The sequence below is a fragment of the Metopolophium dirhodum genome, chromosome 1 (assembly GCF_019925205.1).
Source record: "Metopolophium dirhodum isolate CAU chromosome 1, ASM1992520v1, whole genome shotgun sequence".
In the NCBI taxonomy this organism is placed as follows: Eukaryota; Metazoa; Arthropoda; class Insecta; order Hemiptera; family Aphididae; genus Metopolophium; species Metopolophium dirhodum.
The window spans coordinates 110,643,811-110,664,027 of NC_083560.1; the positions used below are offsets into that span (position 1 = coordinate 110,643,811).

The 20,217-nt window shown below is 29.4% G+C and overlaps 1 protein-coding gene across 1 annotated transcript; it reads left to right on the plus strand.

Annotated features, from left to right (window-relative positions):
- Positions 1 to 17,674: 17,674 nt before the first annotated feature.
- Positions 17,675 to 18,277, plus strand: LOC132950343 (uncharacterized). Its single transcript, XM_061021760.1, has one exon. The coding sequence runs from the start codon at positions 17,675 to 17,677 to the stop codon at positions 18,275 to 18,277; it is 603 nt and encodes a 200-aa protein (XP_060877743.1).
- The last annotated feature ends 1,940 nt before the right edge of the window (positions 18,278 to 20,217 follow it).

Here is a 20,217-nt window from a genome sequence, read left to right on the forward strand (position 1 = left end):
TTTGTTTAATTACATTATGCAAAATTATCGTAATTGAAAAATAAGACGCATTACCCGGACTGCAACATTTTCCACTATTAACATGTGACGATTCGGCAATTTTACTTTAAATATTACATTCATTGAACTGATTGATTGGCTTGAAAAAAAATATAATTTTTATTTAAATGATTTCATAATTTACTGTTGTACGTAACATCTACAGACGAGTGGCATAATATAAATTAATTTGTATATTAATTATATTTTAAATGTTACATTTTTTATTTTTCTTAAAAAATCTATAGCAGTACCTATATATTAGCACTTTTACCAAGAAAATGTATCAACTTTACGATCACGTTCTCTTGGCTGATAATAATTTACGTATTTTACGGGTTAATAATATATATCCAATATGTTATAGTTTAGTCAACAATCAACTGTCGAGAGTCAGAAAATGTTTCATAACGGACATAAGTGGATTGGATTCAACTACTACAAAATGTATTGAATTAACAGTTGTGTTAGACGAAACACTGCATAAGTTAATCGAATGTGAGTATACCTACACAATATAATATATATTATAGTATGATTTTTTAAGCATGCTCATTGCTCACTCTGTTTGTCCGCTTAAATTATGCATGTATTCAAATTCTGATTTTGGAACTTCTATACTACTTAATAGATGATCCTTCGACAATGCATACTTTTCAGCATACATATCAGCAGATATATTTTTTTAAATTTTGATATATCTAAATCAAAGTTTGATTAAGTATTTTTTAAGTTATATATAACTTAGGGCCGCGTATTAGATGCTTAAGAATAAGTATTGCTTAATCTTAATTTTTTTTTAGATTATCAAAATTAGCTTAAGCAATACTTATTCTTAAGCATCGACTATGAATAGAATACGGCCCTTAGTATACTACGGATAATATGTATATGGACATATGCTAATGGGTTAAGTAGATAGATATACCTATGGGGGCTTAGATGATTTTAAAATGTTGGTTATTACTATTGATCTAACAATATAAATAATTTGTAAAAATGATACTAATATAAATACTACATAATTATTATTATCTACATCTTATCTAATATAAACATAAAGTTTATATTTTTGTAAAACCATTTTTAAGGATTATTATTCTTAGCATAAACATTTTAATAACTCAACAACTATACTCATTAGAATTTCCACTAAATAATTTGCAGTAAAAGGGGGGAGGGGGTTCATTTTAAAAATAGATGTTTGTACCATCACAAGACATTCCTAAAGTAGATAGTTTGTACAAAAAATTTCAGAAATTTAAAAATATTATGGTCTTAAAGTATAATTAAAAATTTAAAAAATAAGAATTTGAATAAATAACTAAAAAATCAACTGTATATTATATAATACCTTATATATTAATATATATATTATTAAAATGCTGTCATTATGAATTGGTTGATAATGCAGTTTATAATATTACCTATATATTATTTTGTAGCCGTAAAAAGAATTGCAATTTATAAGCCTCAATAATATGTAAAAGCAATTGATGTGATTAGCAAGACCGTGCAGAATATTACATCGTTTCCAGGATACCTACTACAGTGCCACTAAGATAAGACTTAAAATTTTACAAATAATAGTATCGAACTCGACATACTCGTATAATCTGCTGTTCCACTAAATCATACGGATGTGAATAATAAAACATTCAGTAGGACACGTGTTTTGGCCCTGTTGTGTGTTTCATGGACGGATCCAGGGGGTCTAAGCGCCCTATTCTCCCCCCTCCCCCCATAGACATACGACTATAATAGTGCCTAGTACTGAATACTAACATTCATTTTAAATGCTATATAAGCACTGTGTATATTTTATAATCAATGTATATTGTAGGTATTTGTGTTATAAAACAGAGTTGGGCTTTCCACTAGATCTGTACCTGGTATAGAGCTCGTCTTTGAATTCGAATACAGCGTATTCGATTGACATTTACATGAACTTTTTCAAAAACTCTTTAATATAGTTTATTACCGAGCTTATTACTTATTTTTAGGGCTCGAATTTTAAAGCACAATTAATAACAAAAAAAGCATAAAATTGTTGGAAAAAATAGAAAAAAAACATATTTATCTTTTAAAAAAGCACAAAATAACTAACCATAATTAACTTTCACTAGATATAAAATTTTAAAATTTTAAATATAGTATAGTAGATAATAATTTATATGCCATATAGCCATCCAAGCAAATTTACTAAATACGTAAGTCGTATAGTACGATATGGTTATTGGTTATTATTAGGGCAGAGGACATGTAGCTCTAAAAAATCACTAAATATGCATTTTAAAATGAATATTTTTGAACAAAAATTAAGAATTTTTCTTTAGGTACCTATTATTTTAATGAATAAATCTTATTTACAACTTTATTAAACAACTTACAAGTTACAATTAACTATTTGAATTACTTGGGTTTATTTTATGGGTTTTATTATCTGGATACTTCTTCAAAACTTTCAATTTTCAACTTCTTCAAATACTAAAGAACAATTAACAAAATATTTTTGTTTCAAATATTTAAGATTAATACAAATTTTTACTTGGAAGTTACATTGAACAATAAGATGTTTTTCAAATTTTCGAATTGAAAACTTTTTCTATTGTCAGCTATAACAGCACTTTGGACATTGAAAAAGAACGTTCAACATCAAATTTATAGGAGCATATTTAAAATATGCTAAACCACCAAGGCTCAAGATTACAGGTATTCTGACTATTGAAGTTACTTCTCCAGATTTTTGAAATTTGAGCAAATATTTGTACCCTATGTTATTCTCTAAAACATTCATCTTTACTTGAATCATTTTTCCCACTGTACCGGGTACTTGATTAAATTTAAAAAAAAACGTCTTCAATTATTCCTACGATCACTACCTTGTAATATTATAGGTTCCAGAGGAAATAAAACATCAGGTGGTGATCAAAGTTTAAAATAATTTTTATTTAATTCAACTTTATTTTGGTTGTAAAAATAAATTAATAAAAACGTCGACTAATAATTATTGTTAAAATGATAAATTATTTAAAATATGCATCTAAAAGTATAAAATAGAAGAAATATGCCCTAAAAACCAATAAATCGTAAAATATATATTTATATGCATGTAGCGAGCTGTGACTACCTATTTAATTACCTACATAAGCACCTATCTAAGTAATGTCATAGTGTGTACGTAATCATATAATATAATACGCGAGCGATCGAGCTCCGCGTAACGTTAATAATAATAATAGAGTATACCATGCGTGTGGCGTAGTAGCGCGACGATATCGCGTAAACAACGGATATAGATAATAATATCGAGCACGTGGCCATGAGCGGCGTGCGTAATATATTTATGACTACGTATATAAATAACTATATTATGTCCGTATAGATCTTGTATGGTTATATAAAATAACACCACAAATTCACAATAACAATAAATATATGTTGGACATCCGTCGTGTGCAAAATCGTGTGACAATCCCACGCTAGGCACTGAACTAAATTCATGGAATGCGTATTATGTATAATTCTCATACATGTAAAATGAGACCATACGGGAGCCACCATATGCATTCCGATTTGATTTTTAACATAAATATTATGATAATGATAACAATTTTCATAGATAACATAACAGTTTACCATGTTTTCCCTTGACTCGGAATGCATATGGCGACTATTCCTATGAGGTTCATATTTTGAACAATGCACGCGTTCCCATGTATTTAGTTCAGTGACCGCAGGACGACCATGTATGGTTGTGCATAGTATAGTAGGTTACAGGGACTGATCCAACGAAGAAAGCTGATGGATAAGCGTTCATCAGACGAGCAGCAGACCACCATCAGAACAGTCACTAAAACTAAATACTTAGTCACAACTCGCTAAATTACAGTTTTAATTATTTGGACTTAGAATATTTTAATAATTATTATATTTGTATAATAATAAAATATACAAATTATACAATCATCTGCGAGTTTATTAAATCAAAACACCTTCATCCATTCAAATTTTGACTGTGGCATGTTACATGCACATTGCACAATACATTTTTAAAACTAGCTTTGTGGAAGCATGATACGTATTTGTTTCGCACTCTACTATTTTTGTGACTGTGCAAAAAAAATATGCAAATGCTACAAGTCCTCTGGCTTAGTTATTATTATTTTGATATAGTTCAATGGTGGGGGCCGGGGGGTTCGATCTTCCGGATATCTTCACAATGTTTCTACAATGTTTAACAATATTTCATAACATCGCCCGCATATTTTTCCAGAAAATTGTATTTTATTTATTTATTATTCATCATTAACTATTTTACTCACCACCCAATTTAGGTACTATATATAATAGAGAACTTAAATTACCAATTTAAATAAGGCTACAAAATTGGAAATTTCATACTGTGTTTTTATATATTTGAGATTTTTTGGTTACGGAATAATCTACTTACGTGGAGCCTTGTATTAAATTTTCAAAATTTTTGACCTAACAAATAATATTTCATTGACATTTATAGAAAAAAAATTGAAACTAAAATATCCGTTAACAGTTCAAAACATATTAAAATATTGTATAGAAAATGCTAATATGAGCAACCGCAGTAAAAATGTCAAGAATATACGGTAATTTGTTTTAGAGTTACACCATAAACCAAAATCGATTTTGTCGAAAACCGATTTTGCGTAAAAATTAATTAGTTTAATTTGTATTTTGTTTTTCCCAGGCACGTTTTTTTAAGGGGGTGGTGGGAAAACCAAAATCGAAAATTAAAAAACGATAACCAATATCGAAATAAAAATAAAATTTTTTTTCAGTTTTAAGCCCTGCTATTTTTATAAGTTCCTGCGTTCGTCGTTGAGGAGAGTAGGATAAAAAAGACAGTTCCAAAACCTGCTCCTGCAGGCGTTTTCCTATGCTGGCTGGCTGATCCCTGACACCGGGTATCAGACACCGCTGATCCTGCCGCCGACGGCTGATTCCACCACCGGTCTTGCACGTGCGCGTGCTTTATTTAACTTGTAATAAAATATGTGGCCAACATGCATGACTTATATCTGTGTTATCAAATCTACGTTATCACATATACCCTTAACTTGTAATAAAAATATACCACGAACACGGGGTGGCGCAGTGGTACGTTGATCGCTCATCAACCAACGGGTCCGGGTTCGAATCCCAGTCCGGGGAAAACATTTTTAAATTATTTTCCCCGGGCGGCGGCCATATGGGATGGGTTTGTGGCGAGGGCTGGTAGGTGGTGGGGGGGGGGGGGTATCTCGCGCACATGCAAGACCGGTGGTGGAATCAGCCGTCGGCGACGGGATTAGCGGTGTCTGATACCCGGTGTCAGGGATCAGCAAGCCAGCATAGGAAAACGCCTGCAGGATCAGGTTTTGGAACTGTCTTTTTTATCCTACTGAGGAGGCATTTCGCTTTAACGCAGTACAGTAGTAACTGGTACCTACACCTATGACCTTGGTTAGGTTAATAGAAATGTAGAACTTAGGAAGGTGCTGTTTTATTACAAATTATGTAAAACAAAATAATTGTCTAAGGTTTAGTCAATAACTTATGCAATCGAGTACCCGGCCATCGAGTAGTTGCCGAGTACCCGGAACATCTCTACACTATACCTTTTTCAATGATAGTATTTATAGCAACTATAAGAACTAATTATGCAAAAATGTTTTGAAATTTTTAACTTAAATCGCTAAGCTAAGTTCAATATTATTTAGCAGACTATTTTAACATAAATTATATCTATAGTTCAAAGACTTAGTTATAATATTGATACCACAACATTTAGAACCGTTTTTTTATACCTACTTAGCGTTTTTTTTACACAGAGTTTGGCGGAGTGTTTTTATTGGGATATCACTAATTTTTTATTGATACCTTATTATTTGTATAAATCATTGTTACGTGACTAGACATAATTAATAATGCGCTTCAATTTTAATAATATGATATCGTGTTTGAGAGTGTGTTGCCGTATTATGAACAGTAGTGTCTGGATAAACGGTGGCTCGGGGGCACAATATTATAATTTATGATATTTACGTCGCATATATAATATTATGTACCTACAGCCTATAGTAGTATAGTACAAAAAATCGGACTTAAAAGTACTTGAATATTTTTGGTTGTAACTGTTAAGCCATCCAACCAATCTGCTTGCGAGTACCCATCTGCACAATAGTTCTCCCTATATTTCTGATCGATTAATATCTTATATTATTACATTTATTTTAATTTTGTATCTATTAATCGCCAAATAGCATATATTATTATTACAACAATTATTTAAAGGTTGTACCTAAACATTAATACATTATTTTATGAATATTAACTTAAATACATTTAAGACAAAATAATTTTATCTGATGATTATTAATACCTGGATTTATACTATTGAGCTCGTACCTACGTACTTAATTTCGGCACTCATATTATGTTGATAACGTTTTAGAACGGTGTTCTTATAATTATTATGACGTTCTGTCTAATCTATTGATGATAGTCAACACTGTACTGCTCGTCTAGCGGGAGCACGGGTTCTGTCTGTATTTAGACCAAAAGGGTTGTGTCAGCACATTCCCGTCCTCGCTGGGTGATTAGTTCATGGAGTTATTGCTCATAATGAAATATTCTATATTATAATAAATAACGCTTAATAGGTATACTACATTATACATATTATAGTATTACATTACTACAGTATTGCATGATTAGCAGTGGTTCCAAACAATACCTACAGTTTACACCAATGCAATAGCTTATCGCGGGACATGACTCTGCGCGACGGCGACATCTCCCTTCCCGTCCATGCTCCACTCCGTCCTATAATTATTTAAATTATTGTTATGTGTATTTATTATTTTTGCTTTCGTTTTTTGTATGAATAATTAGTCAACGTTACGTTTGCCTCATATTATTATCATTTATTCGTATCATTTTTGTGTTAAGATTTGTATTGTTTACTTTTTTTGCGGCTAACACCCTTATTGTTGTTGTAAATTATTATTGATGTTAACTCATATTTTTTATTTTCTCGTTTCAGCTATTGCAGCGCACACCTTTTTTACGTCTGTTACGTTTTTGGTTTAGTACCCTTTTGGTACACACACAAAGTTATGTGGTTATTAATATTATTGCAAAACTTGTACCTTGTGGTCCATGTAACCAGATATTTATTATTATTTTGTATTGTTATTGTGACAAGAACTCACGTCGTTAATGAATCGACTCACGGATCGTTGCGTAAGTCCGCCAGCAACGGGTACGTTGTGTGAGAGGCCGTCTAGGACATCGAGACCAGCGTCACCCTCGAATTTCCGTCAACTCATGACACCAGCTGTATAATATGTGTATTATGGTGTATTACTAGGTATGGTAAACATACCTAGTACATTAAGTTAGTCATTAAGCTACCCAACTATTATAATAATTGTACCCTTTGGTCATTGCACCAAAGTGGATCGACCACAGGGCCCCCCGTCACCATAATTAACTTGAATTGTCCTGAGTATCATGTGCTTCAGCTCCCATCCTCGCCATAGTGTCGTCGTCTCACGAGAAGGTGTTTAGTTTATACTTTATGTTAGGTTTTGGTGTGACTTCCTGTCGGTTTGGGTTAAGGGCAGACCTTTTCCTCGCACGAGGTTACTCAGCGAAGTTTTTATATAATTATATCTAATCTACACTCCACTTTCCTATATTATGTTTTGAGCACTGCGTGTATGCTGGTTAGAGTGTAACCCAGGGATGGCAAATAAGTGGCACAGTTTATTAACTCGTTACTTTTTTCTCAAATTAACTTTTAACTTAATAAATTAATTTTTTTTTAAGATTAACGTTAAGATAATTTTATTTCTAAAGTATCTAAATTAAGTTTATTTTCGTCCAAAGAATAGTACAAATTTTCGAATGGGTTTTTACTTTAATTTATCATTTTAAACTTCCCCAGTAATTTTCTTGAGTGTAATTAAAAACTATCTAACAAATCATATTATGTGTCTGGAATTTTTTATTTTTGCAAATTAGCAAATTTTAACAATACACTAAGTTAATTTATTCTTTTTTCTATGTTAACTTTTAACTTAACGATTTAACGAAAAAAATATGAGTAACTTTTAACTTAACTTAACTTTATTATTTTGAAATAACTTAACTTAACGAGTAAAAAAAATCGGTATCTTCCCCAGCTAGCCTTGATGGTAGGTATGTTAAAATAAAAATAATGAACTGTTTACAAACTACCTATTTTGTTAGAAGTTATCCCAAAATCGATTACAATTTATTTTGTGGAGTGCAGTGGAAAAATATTTGTTATAATAACTAGATGGATAGTTTTCAGTTAACGTAACGATTTATTTAGTTGTATCAAACAATATTTTAAGTTGAGAGTACCTACTAAAATTAATTAGTTAAACAATTAATGTTGCACCAACTATTATTTTATAGTAATTTCTGAATTAACTATTTAAAACAGTATCTCAAATGTAACCATTCATATTGGTTGGTATGAAAATATTGAATAGTTACTACCTATAATCAATTTAAAAATACTTGTAACTATATATAGGTAGTAAAGTACATAATGCAAAATTGTCAACCATCAGAGTTGGTGTTTTTTTCATATTTGAAAATAAACAAAAAAAAAAATAGAATATTCCCTTGAATTTTACTCTGTTTCAAATTATTAACAAAACGTTTAAAACAAATGTTTTAAACATAACAACCCTGTCAACCATATAATTTAGTACAAGTATTATAGTAGTATATATTATACAGGTATAGTTAAATTAAAAATTGTTATCATTTTTGAACTATTCAAAGTTTGCATAATTTTGAGATTTTGATGAATTTTGTCAACATTTGAACTTTAAATGCTTAAATAAAAAATGACTACCTACATAATATATGATATATCTTTAATATTTTTAAGGCGGGTGGCGCTAAGCGATTGGATTTTCCATGCATTTAGACCTATATTTATGAGCTGACAACAAATAAATATACTTCTAGTATTCCAGTTTTAATTTTGAATACTAATTTGAATATTATGGTAGCCTCTTTTCTATGGTTTGTTGGAAAAACTTTTTAATTTTCTGTCTCATTTGCCCTTTAAAGTAGGTACTTACATATAAATATTCATTTTAAGAAGTTAAGTAATTTCTTTTAGAACTGCAATACATAAACTTTTAAAAATATCGTAAATCTATCTCCTATATACCAAACATAGAAATTAGAACAGAAGCTAATGAATTCAATTTTTTTTCAAAATTAAAATTAGACTAAAACTGTTAATATTAGCTTATTGATATTATTCATTGTCGCGTACTCACGTAAGTACACAAATATTTTCGATGGCATGTGCTGTTGCCGCTGTACATGTGCGTACGTGTGTTATATTATGTAGTCAGTAGTCACCTCGTCCACCCGCAGCTGTGTAAGGAATCCACACTCACAATAATCATTTACGAGTTTATACGACTAACACAGCGACCGCGGGTGACGAGGTGATATATTTATTTGCCTAAAGTTTGCCCTTTATATACAATAGCCATTAAGAGTCGACGTGGCTCTAAGCGATTGCATTTTTTATGCATTTAGACCTATAAACTGGCGAAAAATAAACATACTGATATACATGTCTTCAAGTAGCTCAATTTTAATTTTGATTACTAATTTCAACTTGTTAGCCTCTTGTATGTTTTGTAGGAAAAACTTTTTCATTTTTTTGTTGTATTTTTATTAGCACTTTAAAGACATTGAAGTGCAAGTTAATTTTGAGAAATTAAGTAAATGAATTTGTAACCATAAAACATCCAAAATTTGTTTCCTACAAATCACTGAGAAGAAGTTAACAAATTCAAATATTTTTTCAAAATTGAAATTGTGGTACTATAGAAGCATGTTAATTTTTCGCCAGCTTATTAGCATTATTCATTGTCGCGAGTGAACAAAAATATTTTTCGAGGGTGCTTTCGTTGACTTTTGCACGTACGTGTGCTATGGGACCGTTCGCCCGCAGCCGGTAGATATGAAATCTATTGTTATCGAGTTAAAATTTCTTCCAAATAATTATTTTATATTTTACACATATAGAACCGCACTCAGACTAAGGGCCGTTCTTACAATGTCCGGTTAAAGTTAACCGACGCTTAACCGGGCGAATTCTGCTGGTAATAAAATCTGTTATCAGTCGGTTAGCGTTAACTGACACTTTACCGGACATTGTAAGAACAGCCCTAATAATCATGTACGACCAACACAAAAATTACAGGCGGCGAAGACTAAATTGCCTAAATTGTTCCTCTTAAATAATAGCCACTAAGAGGCGCCTTACCGTATTATAAATGTATTGTTTATAATCTTATTTGTATTAGCTTCTCACCGAAAGTTATTAATATAAATAACTTAATATAAACGAGGTTGTTACGATCGAAAAAAAGTCATTCGGTGGTCCGGTATAAATCAGATATCTCTATATCAGCTATTGAAGTAAAGTAGGACAAAATTATATGACCAAAGGCCCTTAGGCCCCACAACCATTAGCGTAGTTTTCAAGATACATACAAACTTAGGTTTTTATTTTTTGGCGTTGGTATGATAATGAAATATTTAATATGAATGTATTTATAAGACCAACGTATATAGACGTAGACTGCAATTATTATACCATACGAAATACCACCTCTCTCACGACACCCAAAATTATTGATTTATGATATTATTTATATATTATATTATAATATATATGTATGCAGGGCCAGGCGAGTAGGGCCCGCGCCCAGGGCTTCGCGCCTTACATGTTTATGTGAATAAAAATATTTGGGTATTCGTATTTTATGCTGCGTTATTGATTTTATATTACGCAGATCATAAGCGTGCGCAGACCATGCTTACAGGGGGGGGGGGGGGGCAGAATGTAATAAAATATATATTTTATAATATATAGTTAAATATTATTTTGGTTGTTACTTTATTAGTTAGTTCAATTAATATTAGTCAGAAGTATTAGTATAGAAGTATTTTAGTTTTAAAAATCATTAATTTAACTACAAATTTAATATAGTAATATTGAAACTTCAAAGTTTATTTATATTATATTAATATGTACATAAACAAACAAAATAAAAACATTCTTTAAAATTTACCAAAAGACAAATCTTAGCTCTTTACTTCTTCAGAGTACCATTCTTCTCTCAGAAGGAGATAATATTTTAAATTGTTCAATTATGTCATCAATATTAAGATTATAGGCCAATTTCTGTTCAATTGACATGGTGAGAAGTCCATCTAGTCGATCCTGATGCATTGTACTACGTAATTTGGTTTTTATTAAGCTTAATTTTGAGAACGCCCTTTCACAAGAACAACTAGTTACAGGAATAGTAACAAATATTTTTAACATTTTAAATATATTATTGAATATAGTTTCCCTTCCACTATTAAACTCTGTTAACCATTTTATCCACGTATCACAATTTTTTATAGTACTTTTGGGTACATTATCTTGTTATCTAACTTATTTCACTTTTTAACATTTCAGCTTCCAAACGAAAGGTTTTGGTTAAAATGGTGATATCGTTGTTGTCAACATTTAATTCTAGTACATTGCCAATGCTTTTTATCATATTTAATGTTTCCTGACTAAATCTCAAATCAATACCATTAATCATTTGATCTAATGTCACATTATATACTGTAATCCTCATTTCTTCTTCTTTAGTATCCATGAAATTTTGGGGTACTAGAAAAACAATCAACTTTACTTGAAACTTTTCTTTTTTTAAGCGGTGGAATTACGATTTAATTGTCTTCACATAATTTAAAAACTTTTTTGTAAATATTGTAAAAATTAGATTCAGTATTTCTTATAGTTTCCAGTGTATTTTTCAATGATTCAACCAACTGTACTGCTGTTAACAAATTAATATCAGATTTTTGCAAATATTCACTCACTTTTAATATTAAACATAATATAGGACTCAACATTTCCAATGCAAAAACGAACTCGAAGGTTTTCATTTGGTAAATAATACCCAAACCTTTAGCACGAATACCAGCTTGTCTAGTGGATTCTGAGATTTCATTAATAGTAGTAAGTAGAGCTGAGTAATTTACTTTGACCGCACTAACGGCTTCGTAGCGGCAAGCCCTTCGTGTAGTAGAAACCGATTTTAAAGTTTTTAATTTTAAGTTCATTGAATTGGCAATTTTCTCTAATACTGCATGTCTAATGCAGCTGCTTTCAATAAAGTTATGAATGAGCTGGATATTTCCAAAAAAATCAAACGTAAAAATTAATAGCAGAATATATTGGCACGATTTTGTCTGGATTACCGTGAAACCACAGTAATTGCCGCTATCTATAAACACTCGTTATCACTTGTTATTTACATATTAATAATTAATATATTATTCATTATAATATAAAAATTATATTATTATAATATTATGTTTTTTAAAACCAATATTTGGAAGAAAATTTCAGCTTGCAGGAGGAGCAGTTTCAATAATCATAACATGTAATGTTATCGCTGCGTGGACGGAGGGGGCCAGGGAGAAAAAGTCGCGCATTGGTATAAAATAGGCGCAATTGAAACTGAGTTTACGACAGTATAATATGCCGTGCTTTCGTTAGTTATTGTATGTCGTCATAATTTATTAAATTTAATAATACTGTAGACGCTAATTAAAGTTTTGCCAGAATATTCACTCATAAGCCATTACTAGTTACTTTTAATCAAATCTAAGTTTTAAATACCTATTTATATAACTTCAGTCTTCAGCTAGCGCAGAACGTAGCTTAAGTTAAAGCTTATAAAAACGTATTTAAGAAGTACCATGTCCCAAGAGTGTCTTTCTGGCGTAGCTTTATTAGCTATAGAAAAGGAAGAGTCCGAAAATTTAAATTATGAAAAAGTAATTGAAAAATTCGCGGCTAAAGTCTTATTAGTAGTCTTTATGTAATAAGTATTTTATATAGGTAATAGTTAAAAATAAAACTAATTTTAACACGTATTGACTTATTATTTTTGTATTTTAGTTTATTTAATTTTTACGATTAAAATATTTTTACTTTAAATACCTACCTAAATAATTATTAAGTAAGTAAAACTCAATTTTATTATAACAATAAATACCTTTTTTAATAAATTATTAAGATATTAAATATAAATATAGGATATTAGAAATTATATTAATATTATTATAGGTGTTGGGTGTATAATGTATAAATAATTATTAACTGTATATTCAGGTAAATAATTATGAAAATTAGGTTATTTCTTCTTTGGTGGTGAGTGGGGGTGTTAAATTTTCCATAAATTTAATGCCTCGCTGAATGTATTCCGCCCAGGGCCTCGCAAAACCTAACGCCGGCCCTGTATGTATGTGATATATGCAATTCTCTTGGAATTTTCTTATGAGCGTCATGACACGGTTCTTTGCTTAATTGTTAATATTTTTTAATATTTTTGTCGTGTGCAGTGTAACGATATATTATTAAGTCAGTCTATTATAATATGTGTTACTTTTTACGCCAAATAGTTTATATGGATATTAATTATTAATTATTATTATTACCTACGAGTTATGAAATATGACAAATTACATAGTACATTATACGATTAGACGCTTGTAAATTTGTGGCAACTACATTTCAAAGCATATAATTAATCATTAACCATTCAATTTTAGATTCTGATTGAAACGATAAATCTATTGATTTTACAATGAAGTGTGTTTTTTTTTTGTGTGTCTGTCATCACCTTTCAGGACAGTAAAGTGCTTGGATTTTCTTCAACAGTATCTTTTCTGATAGGAAAGTGAATCTAGTTGGTACTTTGGGGGGTCAAAAGTAAAACTTTTCCAGTAGTTTTCAAAAACGCCGTGAAAAACAAAAGAAAAACTAAGGAAAAACGGGAATTTTTACGCAAAATTGATTTTTTACTAAATCGATTTTGGTTTTTGGTTTAACTCTATTTTTAAGTTTTTTTTTTTTATAAATATCAATAAAATTTTATTTGTTGGTTAAAAAAGCTTGAAAATTTAATAGAAGACTCCTAATATATTGTTTCAAAGGCAGATGAAAAAAATTAAAAATCCACTGTCATAATTTTTTTTATATTATGGTCATTCGTGACTTATTATTAATTGATATCCACTCCCATTTATTACAAGAAATAATAATATCTTACGCCACTCGGTTAGCTGAATATATAGGTACTTCAACCGCATTCTTGGGTTGTATTATATACCTACACTGTTAATAAAATAATAATAGGTATAATAATATGTATAATAACAAATAACAATTATGAGAGAAATCCAAGTATTCCAACAACAAAAGATTGACACTGAATAAGTGTCATATTGCAAAATAATATGATTTGTCTTAAACACGGGCATTGACACCTAAGTTATGTACGTAACATATATAGTCACACGATAGCGACGGTGTTGATAATATTATATTGAAATATAAACAACTGCAATGGGTGTTCAAGTGCAATAAAAGAATTTGTGCAGTTCAAGCATTATAGCTAGAGCTCGGAAGTTTAAAACCTTAAAGCCATTAAAAAAATGCAAACATGGCAAAAATATTACCTAAAGAAATTACAAATAATTGTTTAAAATTAATAAAAATACATTTTTTTTTAAATATTTTACTCTATTTTATTATAAGATTCTATATACATTTATCAAAGCTTACAAATTACTCAAAATATGACAAAAAAATAAAAAAATTTAGGTACAATATTATTCACTGTAACACGACAACGACGCGACCACTGTAATCGGCGAGATAAAATCGGATAGGTAATCCTGATCCGTGGTAATTTCCAAGTTTTAAGGTATCTGCATAATGGTCGACAAGAAACGATAAGAAGTGAACTATTGTGCAATCAGTAAAAATGTGGGGAAATGACCTAAAAATGTCAAAAATGACTTAAAAAGTAATAAACACCAAAAACGCAAAATAAAAATTAGTTGTTAAGATTCCATTAACTTCCGAGCCCTAATTATAACGATTTTATTAATTATTATACATGGTAACTATATACTTTAAATTTCCAAAATATGATGCTATAATATAACATATATTATTATAATATAGTATATTATACCTATAGGTACTCAGTATTCACAATGCGTATTTCATTGTATTCGGTGATAGCTATCAGCGTAATTACTTGGGAGAATTTATCAATTTCCTATGGACAATTTATATACCCTCGACCCTCCAATAAAACATTTATATTGTGTAATTGCATGTAAATTCTATCATTGTACCAATTAGGAAACATTTTAAAACGATTTTTCTATTTATCATTATATTTCCACTCTGCTTGGTCTGTATTTTTATGGACTGGACTTTTCTATATTTAAACAGTTGAAAAAGACTGGGGGTGCTTAGCATAAATGATATCATACATTTATTTACATATTATTGTATACAATTTTAAAATTAATTAAATGTAGTTTATTATAGTATTATGACTTAGGGAGGTATGGGGGCAAAGCCTCCCACGGATCTGTGCAACATAAATTATTCCAGCACCCCCTAAATTCACACCCAATGTGTGCCTATGTTTGGGACGTTTAAAAACAATAGAATAGATACTATATTTACACAAATATTATGTTGATCGAAACATAATTATTTCAAAAAACAAAATAAATTAAAATGAAATATATATCATTCTTGTTAATTAATTTTTAATATAAATGTTCACAATTTATTAGGTTGTTTTGAATTTTTATTTTTAAGGCAAAATCACATTCAAAGTCTACCTACTGCAGAAAAAAAATAAAGTACTTTCTCTTAAAAATTTCTTACGTAGATTGACCTGACAACAACATTATATTCAATATTTAAACAATGTTAAAATTGTAGTAATAATATTATAAAGAATATTATAATAACATTTTTTAAAGATTCATTAACATTATAATAAAATTGCCATGGTAAAAAAATTATGTTTCCATAATGTTGTTTCATAACATTATAAGCAAAATATAGCTCTTTAACATTTCCAAAAAAACACGAATGTTTTAGATATTTTAATAATATACAAGTTTTATATTCAGAAAACATTTTCACAAGCATAAGGAAATATAAAAATCAAATATAATATTTAAACAATAAGCTGTAAGTAATATATATATATCATTACAATATTATAATATATAATTCTTGTTGATTTATTTTTAATATACATTAACACAATTTAATTAGGTTCTTTTGAATTATAAATTTATTTTTGATGCGAAATGTTGCATGTGCTAGGCAGCTAGGCAGTTGTGTATATTATGTTCTAATTGAATCATGTTTATAACTTTTATTTAATTTAAATGTTTAAATATATTATTTGTTGGTAGCTAAAACATTAAAACAATATAGTATTATAATTTATATTTTATATTTATTTTACACAGATCACATTTAATTTATATTAGATACCTACCCATTTATGTTATAGACAGATACAATTTATAGTACCTACACATTTTAAATAAGTTACTTTCCTCCATTAAGACTACAATATGCGATTGGAGTTAATTAAATTGGTAAATTTAGTACCATTATTGTGATTTTCGTTATTAGTAATTTTTTAATTAAGTCCGCCGGTGTTGGCTATTTATTAAGGAGCAAATTATTGGCAACCTAATTCACATATCGCTTACGTGTCGCACGATCTCACGAGAGTGTACTGTTTAGTATTGTAGATGGCTAGCCCACGCACTCGCAGGTACATGTCAGGACTCAGGAGGCAACAAAATATGGGTAGAACACGATTGCGTACGTTTGTTCTTTTTGAAAAAACGATTGCGTATGTTTGAAGATGGGTAGCAAATATCTTTAAGAAAAAAAAAATAAACAATATTGCGTATGAAATTGTATGCAACGTTGTCAAGTTTATTAATTTTACAATATACCAAATAAATATCCAGTAAATGTAGACTTTTATAATAATCAATATAAAAGTTAGTTAGTAATTATTATAGGTGTACAAAAGTCGTATAATATGTGTGTGTATGTGACCAGAGCTGTGCCGTGGGGGGGGCCTAGGGGGCTATGCCCCGGGCGCATGGTTTAAAGGGGCGCCAAACATTTTTATATTTTAAACTTTACATAAATATTGTACAAAATATATTCAACTATTTTTCTGGATCAACAAGTCGCTGGGAAGTACTAATGCGGTGTTTGAAAATAACATTAAAAACGCACAGTGACACACGCTGGGCATCTAAATATAATGCAGTTCATTCGTTGTATTGTCAATTTGGCGGTGTGATAAAAGCTTTACGTGACATATCTACCAATCCAATTTTTGGCGATGGGGTTGCTAATGCACAAAGTATATTGAAACAGTTTGATTTGGAATTTGTTTATTTTTTAGTCATGTTGAAAAATATTGAATCAAATATATCGTGTAAATAAATTATTACAAAGCTCAAATATTTCAATAGATCAGGCTTCAAAAAGGATAAATTGTTTAAATGTTTCTCTCCAAGAAATGCGTGATAGTGGAAATGAACAAATTAAAACGGAAGCTATTAGTATTTGTGATAAAGTTGGAATAAAATCTGAATTAAAAATCAAAAGGACAATAAAATGAAAGTTATGAGTGGAGAAAATTCATCGGGTGAATATATTTCTGCAGATCAATTTTTAACATTGGAATACTACAAAGTTCTTGATAATATGATGGCTCAAATGAAATGGAGGTTTGAACAATTATCAAATATTGCTGATGATTTTCAATTCCTTTCTGCTCATTCACTATCTGTTACACCAGTTGAAAAATTGAAAAAATATGCAGCTGATTTAGCTATCAAATACAACGAAGATATTGACCAGGAAATAATTAACGAAATCGAATTTTTTAAATATCAAGTAAAAGCAATTTTACCAGACTTAAACGCAACTGCTTTAAATATTTTAAACGCAATTAAAAAATATGAACTTGATTCAACTTGTCCAAACTTAATGACTGCATATAGATTGTTTCTTACCATGCCTGTTACCGTCGCTTCCGGGGAACGCTCTTTTAGTAAATTGAAACTAACTAAGACGTATTTACGGTCAACCATGTCGCAAAACAGATTAACCAATTCTGCAATATTATCAATTGAGCATGAAATAACAAAATGCATTGATTTTGAAGACGTCATTGAAGATTTTGCTTCAATAAAGTCCAGAAAAATTAAGTTTTAACTATATGATACTTATATATGATACGCTCTTATGATACGTTTGTAAATAAAACATGTATATATAATATAATTTGTGATTTTTATCATTTTTAATTATTTAATACGGTATAAATTAATAAATTATACCTAACTATTTTGTTTAATAATTACTATTACAATTAACTTTAGTTTTTTGTCAAATTAATGTTCAAAATACGTTGTAAAAAAAAAATTAAATTAAATTAAATAGGAATGAAACGCATTATGATTAATGATAAATAAAATAGGGGGCGAATATTTTTAATTTTGCCCCGGGCGCCAAATCGTAACGGCACGGCTCTGTATGACTGTATGTGACTGAGTGATGTGATTATGTGAAGCTGCTCTGGACTCTTTTATTTAATAATTAGATTATATTTTGTATATTATTGTAAAAGGTTACGATTCATGACTGTTATAAGAGTGGTTTATGTCTATATACATTGTGAATATAATATAATATAATTATAATATAGTATAATATGCATTCACAGAGTCATGGCTCGTAACTTAAGAGTTATATGACAATGTTTAAATTTGTTATATTATAGATTTGTTAAACAACTTATAAGTTTTTATGTAAATATGTTACATATTTTCTTTGTTTCATATAACAAACAAACTTTTAAAAATGTTCATTTGGAATTTGACGACTATAAACTTTTTGATATAATAAACATTTTATTTTTATTTTTCATGGAAATGAAATATGCCAAGAAAATAGATTTCATGAAATTTTAAAACCCTAACAATAAGCGTAGGTAATAAAAGCTAAATGATTATTAAAAAATCAATGTATTTATAAATTATTTTTAGTGTAATCATGTGGTACCTATATACTAGTATGAAAATTGGCAACAACGCTAAATAGTCCGTACGCAATCGTGTAGCTTAAAAGGTGTCACCAAAAACAATCGTACGCAATCGTGTTTTACCCCAAAATATAACGATATATTAGTTGGCCGTTTCGGGTGTTTCAGCGGACAATAACAACTTCACATGAATATGGATAACTCGTGGACAACTGAATATTTTCAGATAATTTCTTTTTTAATTGATAAACAACAACATTCTACAGCCCGCATTGACCTCAGATTTTTGATTTAATTTTGAATAATTGTATAAAATAATTTGTAAAAAAATCTATAAATTGTCTTTTTTTAAGAATTACCTACTAAGTTTTAAATTAAAATATTGAAAGCTAAAGTTCAATGCGCGCTGTAAAATATTTTTCTCAATCAATAAAAAAAAATAATCAAATTTGATTGATTTTACAGGGCACATTATACTAAGGAGAACATTATTGGCAACCTAATTCACATATCGTTTCGTGGTCGCACGATCTCGTGAATTTATACTGTATATTAGTGTATAGATAGTCTGATGGTTACGCCCACGCACTCGCAGGTAAATGTCAGGAGGTAACAAAATAATATAACGAAATATTAGTTGACTGTTTCGGGTGTTTCGACGAACACAGACTTCACAGGAATAAAATATTGAAAACCAAAGTTTAATGCGCGCTGTAGAATATTCTCCTTTATCAATTTAAAATAAAATAATCAAATTTGATTGATTTTACAGGGCAGGATCACTATTCCCATAATGTGTGTTTTTGAGAACAAAATCACATTACCGCCGGGAGCCTTAAAATTAAAATCTATTTCTATATTTTAATAGCAATTTACAAATATTATTAGATACCCTTTATTTAGATACATATTGTATAGTTCTTCAAGAATCTATAGAATTGATAAGACTAAATAATGCATCATAACTATGACATGCAAAATATAAGATAAGTAAATTATTTTCCTATATTTAACGTTAGTTTGATGTTCTAATTTCTAGGAACTGAATTATATCAGTTCTCAAGAATTAGTTATTTGAAATACAGTCCCACCTATAAATTGTATGTAGGTA